Below are 15,209 nucleotides of genomic sequence, written 5' to 3'. Positions count from 1 at the left end.
GTATTAGCTTCACCAGCATCTACTGTCATCGTTTCACAAGCATAGCACATACCACTTACTTTACTAGAACCACTACCATACCACATTCTTCACTAGAACCAAGATGTATTAGACTAGAACCACCACCACTTACTTTACTAGAACCTAGTATTACCACCACCACCACTTACAAAATACAGTTTCTTACCTTTAAATGGTGGTGGATGGCCCATTCCCTGGCATGTGTGTCCTCGTGATGGCAGATTCTGATCAGGAATTGCATCCTGTTTTAAATTTCTCACAGTTCGTGGAACTGGCAAATTTAAAAGCTCGTACTTCAGATTTCATTCAGTCTGGGCGGAACTAAAATGTCGTTCACAAACCACAGCATACTTAATATTAATATGGTCTGAACGGAAACACTTATGGATCCACTGTCTAGCAAGGTTATCATTAGATGGGAATTTATGGTATCTTAGGTTGCTGTCCTTACCAGGTGTACATCCAAATACAGCGCACTCTTGCTTTACCCATTTAACTATTAATACCGTAATACAAAGCCCATGAAAAGTACACAATTGCTGATAAAATCTGCCACACGTAAACACACCACCACAACACTAGACGTAAACAATACACATGGGTCAGCGGTTCCAATAATGCCGAAGTGCGTTCACCTCTTAGTCTAATACATCTTGGTTTTATGCTACCTATAGCACCAAAAGACATTTGAATAAGGAAATAAATCGTAATTAATGACTTAGCAAATGTAGTACTGAAGTTTTTAGTAAGTAAAGTATGCGAGTACATCATCAGTTTCTTCTTGACATGGCCGTAGAAATTCCCGATCTCTACGGCCAAACAACGCCGTTCACCGCCAATTTGACAAATTTCACAAATTTAGCCGAAAAACGGCCATCTGGCAACTTGACCCAGACTACCATCATATCACCTTTCGTACATTGGGGCTTCCTTTTCCTTGAACCATTCTAGACTACTCTTTCGTTCCATCTCATTCTTCCATATATTCAGTCCCACCCCACTTCAATCCTGTTTATCTTACTCTTTCTTACATTTCCTCGCATCCCATTCAGTTCTTACTCTTCCTCCTCTTGTCACGATCCATTCACGCTCGTTTTGACTCCTCCCAGCCATTCTCATCCCACATAATTTGTAACTCTCACTCTCATCCACCTCTTACTCCAATTACTCCCACTTTCATTCCACAAATACACCTATCTCGCTATTCTTTCATCCTACATTTTCTCCAACTTAACCTTGTACGTATAAAGTGTAGCTTTTACACAGCCGCACTCTTCCATACCTCTCTCAACGCATCTTATTTACTTGCTCTCATTCTACGAGTAGCTGTACTCCCCAATCGTCCTACCCACTGATTCTCTAATTAAGCCTATCTTTTCCATCTTTGCCTTTTCACACCCATTTGACTTATGCACATCCCTAAGTACTTATATTTTCTCCAATTCTCCATACTGCATTGCTTTCATCCTCAGATCTATTCACTATCATTAACTTACTAATTTTCACTACTAGGTACACCTAACTCCAGTCTTTTCCACACCCTATTGCCTAATCTTGATCTTTTTGCTAAGTCTTTATTTTGATCGTGATGTTGCTGATTACTCTTATACCAGTTACAGGGAGAAAGGAAAAGCAAACAAAAAACCTAACAGCATCTTTGAAATCACTATTCACTAGTTCTTACACTTAGCATATCACATTTCTTTTTTTTTTTTTCCCAGGAACACTTTCACATCATTCATCCTTTCGCTTATCTTTCCACATCACCACCACCTCCTGTTACAGAAATAGTACCTCGAGGTACAGAAGCGAATTTAGGTGACTGCAGTCACCAACAGCGCATGCGTATTGGTACACAACGTTCACTTCTTGCAGGGAGTGTGTCGGGGGAAGACAGCTATTCTTCATGATGAGGCTTGCGGTTTTTCTGGTCTTGTAGTAAAGGATGACTTTGAGTTTAGTGTCTGTTGATAGGCGAGACATACATACATACATACATACATACATACATATATATATATATATATATATATATATATATATATATATATATATATATATATATATATTATAATGTTATAACCTATAGCGCCTGTAGGTTCACTTGAAGGGTATGGGAAGCGCTCGCTGTTCAGCTTCCACCCATTGGTGGCGCAGGCAATTTCATTTACAGTGGTACCCATATTAAGGCCCATATCACCACCCAAGTGCATCTTTGGTGTAAGGCAATTACACCTCCACCTAGAACCTGGGTAGCATGGTGACATGTTGGTAACTTTAAACCACTCGACAACTGACAAAGTTTCAAGGCGGCACGTGGTGGGATTCGAACTTACCAAGGAGATTGGAGAAAGGCGGCAAGCACCTATCCCAATGTAAACTAAATAAAGTGAAGCCAGTGGGTGGAGCTTACGAGGTGGTGGGCGGAGCTTACGATCGCAACTTGTACCCAAAACATTAGCCTCTCCTGTTTTAACCAATTGGAAATTGCAGCTTTCTTTTTCATTACTAGAGGAAAAACTAAGAAAGAACTGATAGTTTGACTTATGCAAACCACATTATAGTTTCCTAATTATGTCATGTAGACTTATTGATAACGGTGTTAATGCGAAATAGCTACAATATTGAAAGAAATACAGCAGCCGTTTCCGGGAGAAATTATGGCAAAAAGATTACTTTTTTTTCGTATATTGCATGGCAACAACAAATAATGAAGTAAAATTTTAGTTATTGATGCTCTTTCCAATATCCATTGGTATGAAATCACACATCATTCTACATAAATTATCTTCACCAAAAATGAGGCGTGACGATTTTCTCTCTCCCTCTCTGGTAGCATTCAACATATTACAACACAAACCCTTTTACTGTCTCCCTCCTACCTTTCATTTCCTTTCGCTCTCTTCCTTTGCATATCACTTTCTCCCCTGCTGGTTCCTCCCTTCCAAGCTTTCCGGCTCTTTTCCTCCCATCTCCCAGTACTTTAACTTACTTTTTCTTACTTCCTTCGTAATCCAGGTCTTCTCCCTTTTTTCCTCTGCAATTTTTCTTCCTTTCCTTTTTGTGTTGTGACTGCTTTTGCTTTTGTTTATTGCCTTGTCCGTCTTTTTTTTTCATCCTTCGTTTTACTTATTTACTCACCTTTTTTCTTTTTTTTTCTTTAGTATCTCTCATTCACACCATTGATTTTTTTCCCTCTCCATGCGTCACAGATAAGACTCTCCAAGACTGAGGGGCGAAGAAATTATTCTATTAATACTCACTTTGCCTCTGGGAAGCGTATTGGAAGATGAGAGACAGACGGATAGATGTTCGTGTGTCTATAGTAAATAATTGACAGAGGCTTTGCATTGTGAGTTACACCATTGCCATTTATCACGAACAATTTAGATTTAGAAAAAACAATAATCTCAACATAATATAACAAAAGTGAACTATCAATCCTATTTAGATAGGGTATCAGTAAATGCACGTTTCCTGTATCATAAGCAAATAAGCAATAAACCACAATTAAGATTACTTTGAAGTGTGTGTGTGTGTGTGTGTGTGTGTGTGTGTGTGTGTGTGTGTGTGTGTGTGTGTGTGTGTGTGTGTGTGTGTGTGTGTGTGTGTTCCTCCTCTTGTGTTCAGAATTTCCAAGGGAGCATCTTGCTGCCTCTTCCTCAATAGTTACCTCAGCTAAAGGTAGAATCAGCCTTCCTGAGAGAAGCCGGGCATCACGAGACCACAGGAAGTGATGGTGACCTCACTGACTGGGTTGTGCTGGAAGGCTGCTTTTGTCACTTCATGGCCCGCAACCACCACACCAAATGCAGCATTCACGGACGTACCCGTTTGTCTTTGGATGCAGATGCCAAACGCCAAGTTATTTGAAACTATCCCTGTAACAAGACCCTCAGTCTCTGGCTTGGAGTGCTGGCCTCCCCACTCTAACCCCGTCAGTAGAGCATGCGAGACCGACTTGTTGTCTCTATCCACAGCAGACCGAAACACGATCAAATTACCCATTTTGTCTGAGGCCTTAGCTTTCAGTAGAGATGGACCCATAGTACCCATACACAGTGCCAGGAGCTGCTGTGCTCGACATAGATGGCACCACAGTCTGATGTAGATCCGACCCAGGCACTTGTCACCCACACCCAACTCCAGGAACACTTCGTGTGGCATCTGTGGGGAGAGATACTGTTACTTGTTTATAAATAGACACGAAAAGCAGACTCATAAAGGAAAGTTTCGCTGCACACACCTGCATGGACATTCTTGTGGTGGTGGGATTCGCCAGGGTGTGGAGCAGTAGGCGTCCGTCACAATAGTCCATCATTGCACGCCAATTTGGATCTGTTCCTGCTGCTGTATTTGCTGCCTCAGTTGACTCAGATGCGGCTTCTTTCAGATCCTTAGTTGTAACTAGCAGTGCATCCTTGTCTTTAGCTGGCAAGTTCTTCACCTTATCTCGAGTATCTACTGAAGGGTCAGCTTTCTCTCGTGCTTTCTCCTCGCCAGGATCCGCCAAATTTTTCTTAGACTGAAACTCTCCCACTAACTTCTCATAAGACAGCACCGAGGCAATGCCGTTTGCCTTCTTAATATCATCAAGCAGGTCTTTAACAGCCATTTCTGTGTTGTGAAAGTGGATATTCTTGCGGAAAAGCTGCATCACCAGTGCATCTACATCATTGAACCCTTTTTTTAGTTCATTTTTATGTTCATTTATGTTTTTGAAGACGGCATTAATTCTTTCTTCAAGTTTTTGTTTTTTTTCCGTTACAAAAGTCTGTGCCAGTTTGACAGTGTGGCCCTGAGGGTGACCCGAGTAGAGGCAGATGCAGCACAGCGATTGGTCACAGTTGGCACACCAGTACCGGAGGTCGTCTCCATGAGTGGCACACTTGTCATACTGCAAAGATAAATAAAAAAAAAAAAAAAACTATATAAGTCTTAAATGGAAACCATCACAAATGTAAATTTCTTACATTCTTAATTTTGTAAACATTTGTAAACTTTTGTTATTTGTAATTCTGATAATAGTTAAATTAAAATCTTTGAGAAATTGCAAGCCTACAAATGTAAAAATCAATGTTTATTTACGTTTTTTTTTTTTATAAAAGATTAAGTGAACCAGATGACAAAATTAACACTTTAAGAGTTATCTAGAAAATCTAACATTCCACCGATGGAATCATCTACGAATGTTCTTGAAAGAGACTCGCCTGACCTCCCTCCCATTCTCCCTGTCCTCTCCCAACACTCACCTCAAACTGGTTGCAAAGAGCCAAAATATTGAGCAGTGAATAGTTGACAGTGAGCGCCACCACCTGCAAGTTGTTGTGTCCCGCCTGCAGGTGGGACAATGGAAGCTGCCTTTCTTTTTTATGTCAGTTAGGCAAGGCCGGCAGAAAGTGTGGCCACACGGCAGCACTAGTGGTGTTCTGATGCTTTGTTCATACAGCTCTGTGCACACGTCACAGCTCATGGCGTCCCGAAACCCTCCCGAGGCTCCTGTGAATGAAGGACATAAGCAAGTGTGTGTGTGTGTGTGTGTGTGTGTGTGTGTGTGTGTGTGTGTGTGTGTGTGTGTGTGTGTGTGTGTGTGTGTGTGTGTGTGTGTGTGTGTGTGTGTGTGTGTGTGTGTGTGTGTGTGTGTGTGTATGTGTGTGTGTGTGTGTGGTCACACTTTAATAAATTATGCTCTAGTCACCAAAACAAGCATTGTGTCACCGTCCTTTTAAGTAAGCAGAGTTCAGTTTGAAGTGACTTCTAAAACGTTTTTGTCACGCATCTCTACTGCACTCAGATGTCGCGTATATAACAGTTCCAACCATATTAAATAGTTTCTAAATGGATTGAGCAACAGATTAACTATAAATATTGACAAACCCTGTTTTATGATATTCAGTCCCCTCATGACTAATCCAGTGCAAACAACAATAAAAAAAAAAAATGACATCATTACAGGTCTCCAAATTTCGTTTTCTAGGAATAGCCAAAGACAACAAATTAAAGTAGAAAAATCACATTTTTTTTTTTTTTAACAGACATAATGTATAATCTAAGAAATTATCTATATTCTAAATGTAAATTCTTTAAGAGTGTTATGCTTTGATATATCCTCAGCTTATATATTGTTGTTATATAGATATGCATACAAAACCTTAACATGGATATGCATAAATATGGATATGCTTATTTAATATAGACAGCTTATTGTGACCAAAAAGAAGCTACTTTGAATTATGTCCTTTAAAAATTTTGATGATCACACAATTTGCATTTTCTGAGACTTAGAACAAAAAATCTTTCGTCAAAAATAATCCAGGACATTTTTAATGAATATAAAGTGTTGTGATTTCTTGATTTTATCATTTATAATCGTTTGATATCCTATTATTGGGTACTCATATTATTTTGTACATTATTTTATACAAAAATGTTGGTATCCTAATATTACTCATTTTTCTGTGCATTACTTTTATACAAAAATGATAGTGTTAATTTCTATGTATGCATAATATATATAATTACGTATAATGTAGCCTGAATTCTTACGGCCGTATAGTCCAATGCTGCGCTTTTATATTGTCACGCAGGCCACGTACATGTGCGTCTTCCTCGCACACACCAACTGTTATGGAGCCCCAACTGCAAGTGTTAATTCTTTCACCGTGCTGTGTCGCCACCAAGACCTGACACCAGTGTTACGCCGCCCTGGGCAGGTCGAGCTATATTCCTCACTGCAGTATCCTCACTTACAGATTGGTAACAAACCGTGGAGAAGGGTACGCTAAATAGAACTTACTGTGGTACAGTAGAACCATGCGTGCTATGGGGTCCGAGGGGTCTCCAAGCGCATAAAACCTGTCCACAGTCCGAGTGCAGGTTGGGCTTCCTCACTCGGGGCAACAGTTTCCTAGCGGGTGAACTGTAAGATAAGAGGCACCCCAAAAAGTACATCCTTTAGCCAATAAATTCCCGTGAAAAGCCCACGTGGTATAAAAAATAAAATAAAAGTGAATACAACAGCAACAAGTCCAACACTGATTCTGCATTTATCACACATCTTTTCACTAAATCACTGTTCTTATGAACTGTCTCCTAACTCACTGTTCCTCTTCTTACTTCTCACTTCACTGTTACTTACTACTATTGTGTTGTGTCTATTACTGAGACTCGTGTTGTGACTTCCGTTCCTGACTATTGCTTCTCGCATGACTGACTATGTGTTGGCTTAGTCATCCTTTTATACAGTATATTACATAGAGATAATTCTACTGCATTACAGAACCTCTTCAATTATCTCAGTCACATTACATAGGTCATAATACTACTATACACAATAGAAGATTGAACCATACAGAATAAGGCTATACTTGGCTTCACCTGCTTAAGCAAGCTGCGACACGACTCTGCCCTCCCCTTCCCCTCCAGTCTTCTCGAGGATCTTCGAGAGCCCTCTGGTGTAACATGTTAATCTTGGTCCAGCATCTGTTCGGTATAGGTCTGGGAAGACTTGCGAGTCACAAGGCAGAGGACATATTTCAGAGAAATATTGTCGAAATTTCCATCATCCATTTCTAGCTCTTGAATACGACATTCACCACATTCAAGTCGTTTCATATTTGCTTCATATGCCCAATTCTTCTTCCTTTTATTATTCAAGGCTAAAGATAACATTAATAACTCCTCCTCCTCCACCTCCTCCATGTCAAAGGACCATAGAGTACTGTCTTCCTTCGCTGCACAAGGAACTGTCAAGTCACCCAGCCTCCACCGCAAGGAATGCCTCGCCTAGCATTGCGCCCGGTGTGACCATACCCATAGCAACCAAAGTTAGCCCGACACTCGTGCAGGATTCTCGTGCGTCGTGTGCCTCGTCTCCGGCGTGAAACAGCCTACTGTTATGCCGGGAAGAACCTGAAAGTCTCGGAAAGACTAGACAGTAGTTGTGTTTCCTCGGGGGTGGGGGGAAAGGGACGGGCAAAGCCGGTCCTGACTTGCTCTTCGCCGCAGATGGACGGAGCCTAGTCTAATAGTCTTTTTTCCGTTAAGGGTTAACCTTGAACTGTGTATTGTGAGGCCCAGACTGGCCATAGAGAGAACTGGGAGTATTCCCGAAGCCCTGACCTAGAATTGACCTGCTGCCCCCCCCTCTCTCTCTCTCTCTCTCTCTCTCTCTCTCTCTCTCTCTCTCTCTCTCTCTCTGTACAAGCTGCCGGTGCGCTCTGACTATTTTTTAAGTCAGAGAGCCAGTCCAAACCAATCAGACGCTACTCAGGCCAATAGCATGTGAGAATGGCGAAACGACTGGTTTGTCTCAATCAAAACCAGCCCCACATATGAAGGGAGGCGTACGTGCGTGCGTGCGTACCGGTGTAGCAGGAAAAATTTCCTCCTTACTGTAGTTCCCCCCTGGGAAAAGGAGCCTAGGTTAAATCCACCCCCCGCGAAAATCGGTCCGGCCTGTTTTCCCCAGGGGAGAAAAACAAACAAGATATCCTCCCTCTTAAACATTTCATCCCCTCACATAATAGAAATTTTCAAGTCACCAAGTACAAGTAATGTAATGTATTGTTATGCTTGTGACGTAGGTAAATGTGACAAGGACAACATAGATCATATAGCACTATGGGGGAGACAAGAATATAGGTAGGGAAGGACACCCAGCACATATATGAGTCACAATGAAAGCGTCACTTGTTCGAGGTGCTTTATTGCACAAAACAGTGGTAAAGGAAGTAGTTCCAGTCGCGGTCACGCCTCGCTCTTACCTCAGGTCAAGGACGTCATGACAAGTTCTTTAATTCTTTTACCATAATATTTAGCGGTTATCTTGTTTAATCTCTATCCATATGTTTTTTGTAATGCTTTAGTCTCGTGATGATCGAATCACTGTATTGATTTGCCGGTTTCCTCGGGCGTTATGTTAGAATTAATGTCAGTAGGTAATGCAGCTGCTGTTGCCCTTATGCTTGGCGTAATCTGGCATTCAGCTTACCTCGATTTCTTACCTTGATGAGGGTCTTCCCCCTCAGTAAACACAGTTGCATCCTCCAACCAAAACATACACAAAACATGAACAGAAAAGAAACGAGTTCTAATGTCAGTCTGGTATGACCTTGGGTCATTACCTAAAAAAGATTGTTCAAATGAGGACAAACATCATGTTTTTCAGACCATAATTCAATCAAAACGAAGCAGCCTTCCCTATCGCCTGTTGTTGACTTTTTTTTTGTAATGTTAAAGTTTCATGTCTCATAAACGAATTGTTAAGGCTGAAGTGATTTGTGTATAGGGACGGTTGGGGGAATATTGGTCAGGAGAGGGTGGCATAGTGGACAAGGTGGTGAGCGTAGGATCGGGCAGACGCCCACACGTAGGTTCAAATCCCACCACATACCGCTTTGAGGCTATGTCATTTGTTGAATTGTTTAAAGTTACCTACATGTCACCATGATAGCAAGGTTCTTGGTGGTTACACCAAAGATGCGCTTGGGTGGTGATATGGACCCTAATATGGGTACCACTATAAATAAAATTGCCTGCGCCACTAATGGGTGGAAGCTGAACAGCGCTTCTCCATATATACTCCTCAAGTATGCCTACAGGCGCTATAGGCCATAACATAAAAAAATAAATAAATAAATGGAAAAAAAATTTTAAATAATCTTGGGCCAAAATTTCCCCTAGGGGAGACCTATCCTGGGCCAGATTCCCCCCCGAGGGAAATCTCAGACGGGGGAAAATCTAGACTGGTACACCAGCATACATGCATGTTTGCATGCGTGCCCATGCATGTAGGTGTGGGTGTGAATGTGCATGTGTGGGCAAGGCCAGGGTGGCCTGGTTACATGAGTGACTCCTGACCTGAAGTCTCCCAGTCCGGCCCTGTGTATTGTAGTACTACTGTGGCTATTATGTCACATGATTAAAATGATTCAGCAGGTTCTGTAATATAATAGAATTATCCAGAAGTAACAGATATTGTATAACAGGAGAGTAAGCATTGAGAAGTCAGTATTAAGCAGAAACAGTATTAAGTTCGAAGTGAGCAGTATGAAGTGTGCAAGTCAGAAGTAAGAGGAACAGCGAGCCAGAATATCAGTTTGAAAGAACAGTGGGTTACTGAGAAGAGTCTTAAGAGCAGCGACAAGTGTCGGATTCATTGCTGATGTATTCACTTGCACAAGAAACTAAACTCCTTAAGTTCTGCCCAGCATATTCCTCTCTATGGATTGTTATACCAGTCTCTCGGTTTACGACATCGCAACACATGAACCCTGTGTGTGAAGAAGACATAGACGTGCCTGTTTTAACAATGCTGAGTTAATTGTAATTTTTTTGCCTGATGGGGTTTATTGAAAGAAATTCACAGATTGGATGGCAAAAAATATTTTTTTTGTCGTGTTTTAGAATGTTTCTTTGCGTCTCATGAAGACTTTCCAGACGGCATGGATATTAAGGCTGTTTCACACCGGAGACGAGGCACACGACGCACGAGTTGGGGTGACTTTGGTTGCTATGGGTATGTTCACGCCGTGTGCGATGCTAGGCGAGACATTCCCTCTAGTGGAGACTGGCTGACTTGACAGTTCCTTCTGCACTGAAGGGAGACAGTACTCTATGGTCCCCTGATGTGGATGAGGAGGACTTATTAATGTTATCTTTAACCTTGAATAACAAGAGGAAAAAGAATTGAGTATATTAAGCAAATAATGAAACGACTGGAATTTGGTGAATATCATCTTATTCAAGAACTAGATATGGATTAAGGAAATTTGGACAGTACGTATTTCAGACTGACTCCAGCTCAGTCCTCTTAAGTTCTATCATTCAATGAACAAGATATTAAGAAGCAAGGCACCAACTAAAGGAAATTTATCAGTTCAAGGTGAAGGACAGTAAGTGAGTCAGGGAGAGTTGAGAAGTCAGGTCAGTGCGATAATAAAAAAATAAATAAATAAATAAATAAATAAATAAATAAATAAATAAAAAAAAAAAAAAAAAAAAAAAAAAGGTGCCTCTGGAGACGAAAACACAAAAGGCGCGAGTCCCAAGGGGCATGAGTCATCGATGCTATGGCCAAAAAAATCGCCTCCCCGCGATCTTGGAATCTGTGCGTACGCTGTGGCTGGCATGTGTCCCTAAGTTTCGCATCAGGTGAGAACACTCCTATTGTAAATACTCGTACACTGAGGCAATTTTAAGCCACGCAGCTTCGTACTGCGTGTGTCGGGTGCAACAACTCCAGTGTGAAACGACCTTTATCAGGTTTGTTCTCATGTGTGCTTTTCTCAATGATGGCGGGTGCAGAATCCTTCCTATGCCATCATCAGAATCATGAAAACACCCTTAATCCAAAGCCACACTAACTCCCTCTAACACCTCTTACTGGCAATCAAAGTATGTAGTGGAGGAGGTAGTAGACACCTCCCGAAACGATAATTTACTCCCAGCAAGGTATAATAACACTAGTTTTGTTCCAGACCAATTCTGGTTTTGATCAGATCAGGGGGTGCTGTGACCCTTCCATTAAAGCTAGTTGTGATCTCGCTGAACGTTTCTCTTTGAGTCTCACAACTCAAGGGGGTAGTCACAGCCTGCCCTCTAAAGACAACTCTCCTCACAAAATTACATGCCCTTACTATACACACTTCTTTCATCCTAAATAAAAAATAAAAATAAAAAATAAAATGGCGACTCCTAATCTAGCCTCGGAATCCCCTTCTGGGGAGGGGACCAAAAATTTCCCAAGGACGGACTGCTCTTCAGATAGCGACACAAAATGTCTTGACACCTCCCTCCACTTTTTCTTCATTAACTTCCGTAACATTCGCGGTTTTAGATATAATTTTCGATCTGTAGAACACCACCTCTCCTTTACTAAATCTCATCTTCTTTTCCTGACCGAAACACAGCTGTTTGAGACAAATTACAGTAACCCTTTTCTGTTCCCTCCTACTTTCTCTATCCTTAGTTTCGTTCCAAAGCTGGATGCTGCGTCTATGTGCGCAACGACTTAACTTAATCTCGTGCCCACGCTCTTAAATCTTCCAAGTTTTCCACCATCTAGCTCCGACTCAACAGTCACTCTCTAACTAAATTCATCTGTGCTGTCTATCTCTCCCTAACTCTTCTGACTATAGTAAATTCTTTGACTATTTAACTTCCAAAGTGGAGCACATTCTGTCCCTCTACCCTTTCAGAGATCTCCATCCTTGGAGATTTCAATGTTCACCACCAGCTTTGGCTTTCCTCTCCCTTCACTGACCATCCTGGTGAACTAGCCTTCAACTTTGCTATCCTCCATGACCTAGAGCAACTGGTGCAACACCCTACTCGTATTCCTGACCATCTTGGAGATACGCCCAACATTCTTGATCTCTTCCTCACCTCTAATCCTTCTGCTTATGCTGTTACCCTATCTTCTCCGTTGGGCTCCTCCGATCACAATCTCATTTCTGTATCTTGTCCTATTTCTCCAATCCTCCTCAGGATCCCCAAAGCGAAGGTGCCTCTGGCGTTTTGCCTCTGCCAGTTGGGGGACCTGAGGAGGTATTATGCTGATTTTCCTGGAATGATTACTGTTTCCGTGTCAGAGACCCATCTCTGTGTGCTGAACGCATAACAGAGGTGATAGTGTCTGGCATGGAGGCGTACATTCCTCATTCTTTTCTCAACCTAAACCTTCTAAACCTTGGTTTAACACAGCCTGTTCTCGTGCTATACATGATAGAGAGGTTGCCCACAAAAGGTACTTGAGCCTTCCATCTCCTGAATCTCATGCACTTTATATTTCTGCCCGGAATCATGCCAAGTCTGTTCTTCAACTTGCCAAACACTCTTTCATAAATAGAAAATGTCAAAATCTTTCAAACTCAAACTCCTCGTGACTTCTGGCATCTAGCCAAAAACATCTCAAATAACTTTACTTCTTCATCTTTCCTCCTTTATTTCATCCTGATGGCACCACTGCCATCTCTTCTGTCTCTAAAGCTGAACTCTTCTCAAACCTTTGCTAACAACTCCACCTTGGATGATTCTGGGCTTGTCCTCCTCTCCTCCTCCCTCTGACTATTTCATGTCTACAATCAAAATTCTTTGTAATGATGTTTTCCATGCCCTTGCTGGCTTAAACCCTCGGAAGGCTTATGGACCTGATCAGGTCCCTCCTATTGTTCTCAAAACTGTGCTTCCGTGCTTGCACCTTGCCTGGCCAAACTCTTTCAACTTTGTCTATCGACTTCTACCTTTCCTTCTTGCTGGAAGTTTGCCTACATTCAGCCTGTTCCTAAAAAGGGTGACCGTTCTAATCCCTCAAACTACCGCCCTATAGCTTTAAATTCTTGCTTACTTAAAGATTTTTAATTTATCCTTAATAGGAAGATTCTCAAATATCTGTCACTTCACAATTTTCTCTCTGATCGCCAGTATGGCTTCCGTCATGGTCGCTCTACCGGTGATTTTCTGGCTTTCCTTACTGAGTCTTAGTCATCCTCTTTTACAGATTTCGGTGAAACTTTTGCTGTAGCTTTAGACATATCAAAAGCTTTTGATAGAGTCTGGCATAAAGCTTTGAAATCAAAACTGCCCTCCTACGGTTTCTATCCTTCTCTCTGCAACTTTATCTCAAGTTTTCTTTCCTTTCTATTGCAGCCATGGTAGACGGATCTATAAAGAGTGATGTTCCTCAGGGTTATGTCCTGTCACCCACTATCTTTCTATTATTCAATAATGATCTTAACCAAACTTCTTGCCCTATCCACTCCTACGCTGATGATACCACCCTACACTTTTCCACGTCTTTTCAGAGATGATCAACTCTTCAGGAAGTCAACAGATCACACAGGGACGCCACAGAACGCCTGACTTCTGATCTTTCTAAAATTTCTGATTGGGCAGAGAAAACTTTGTAGTGTTCAATGTCTCAAAAACTCAATTTCTCCATCTATCAACTCGACACAACCTTCCATACAACTATCCCCTCTTCTTCACTGACACTCAGCTTTCCCCATCTTATACATTGAAGATCCTCAGTCTGTCCTTTACTCATAATCTAAACTGGAAACTTCTCATCACATCTCTTGCTATAACAGCTTCTATGACGTTAGACGTTCTGAGGCGTCTCCGCCAGTTTTCTCGCCCCTCCAATTGCTAACTCTGTACAAGGGTCTTATTCGTCCTTTTATGGAGTAAGTAAGTACTCTTCGCATGTTTGGTGGGGTTCCACTCACAGTGTTTTGTTAGATAGGGTGGAATCAAAATTTTTCTTCTTATCAACTCTCCTCTGACTGACTGTCTTTAGTCTCTGTCTCACCGCCGGAATGTTGCATCTCTTGTTATCTTTTATCTCTATTTTCATGCTAACTGCTCTACTGATAATGCTAACTGCATGCCTCCACTTCTCCTGCGGCATCTCTTCACATGGCTTTCTTCTTCCTCTCACCCCCTATCCTGTCCAACTCTCTAACACATGAGTTAACCAGTACTCTCAATCATTCATACCTTTCTCTAGTAAACTCTGGAATTCCATGCCTGCTTATGTATTTCCATCTTTCTACGACTTGACTTCTTTTGAAAGGGAGGTTTCAAGACATTTGCCCCTGAATTTTGGATAACTCGCCTTTTTTCTTCATGTTTTGTTGCACTTGGCCAGTTGCCCCTCCTGCATAAAAAAAAAAAAAAAATGAACAAAGGCAGTCTTGCTTGGGGATGATCTCCAAATTATCGGTGGTCGTCTGCATTCTAAGCATGCTCAAGTGCATTTCCTTTCTAAATCATTAAGATTTTTTTTTGTTTTTCAAGATTCTAGTGTTACTTACCGATTAATACATCATGTAAAAAATAACAATAACATCATTAAGAACCAAAGTGACTATTACAGTATTTGGAAATCACTATTATTCAAGTACAAGGCAATTCAAATTACGAGATCCCATATTTGGTAACATGAAACAACCTTCACAATACCTGCAGCTGATGTTGTCATTCTGAACAGGGGAAGACGGGCGTCCCAGGTGAAGTGGATATTTTTACTGCGACTAATGAACGTTGTAGTTATCTCTTCCTCTCCTTAATGTGTTTTATCTGCTGTGTTGGTTGACTAGGCGTTTCCGAACCTTGTGAGATACATAGATTTAATCAGAAACTGATAAATTTTACTGGTAATTTACATGGGGCTGGTTTGTTTTCCT

At 41.4% G+C, this 15,209-nt stretch overlaps 1 protein-coding gene across 6 annotated transcripts in view; it reads right to left on the bottom strand.

The window, feature by feature from the left end:
* Positions 1–495: 495 nt before the first annotated feature.
* The window catches only part of LOC123507222, a 19,687-nt gene continuing 4,973 nt past the window's right edge, over positions 496–15,209 (bottom strand). The window contains exons 2-7 of one of the 6 annotated variants that reach the window (XM_045259930.1): positions 14,986–15,134; positions 6,818–6,928; positions 5,274–5,520; positions 4,268–4,918; positions 3,695–4,188; positions 496–3,249 (exon numbers count right to left, since the gene is read on the bottom strand). In XM_045259930.1, the coding sequence (XP_045115865.1) occupies positions 3,712–4,188; positions 4,268–4,678 (888 nt within the window). In that variant the 5' untranslated portion in view covers positions 4,679–4,918; positions 5,274–5,520; positions 6,818–6,928; positions 14,986–15,134 and the 3' untranslated portion in view covers positions 496–3,249; positions 3,695–3,711. Of the gene's footprint in view, positions 3,250–3,694; positions 4,189–4,267; positions 4,919–5,273; positions 5,521–6,817; positions 6,929–14,985; positions 15,135–15,209 lie in introns of those variants that run through there. The other 5 variants (XM_045259929.1, XM_045259931.1, XM_045259934.1 and 2 more) reach the window with 5 other exon arrangements.

This window comes from Portunus trituberculatus, chromosome 21, assembly GCF_017591435.1.
Source record: "Portunus trituberculatus isolate SZX2019 chromosome 21, ASM1759143v1, whole genome shotgun sequence".
Lineage (NCBI taxonomy): Eukaryota > Metazoa > Arthropoda > Malacostraca > Decapoda > Portunidae > Portunus > Portunus trituberculatus.
The sequence above is the reverse complement of the archived record's forward strand: the minus strand, read 5'-3'. Positions and strand labels throughout refer to the sequence as shown.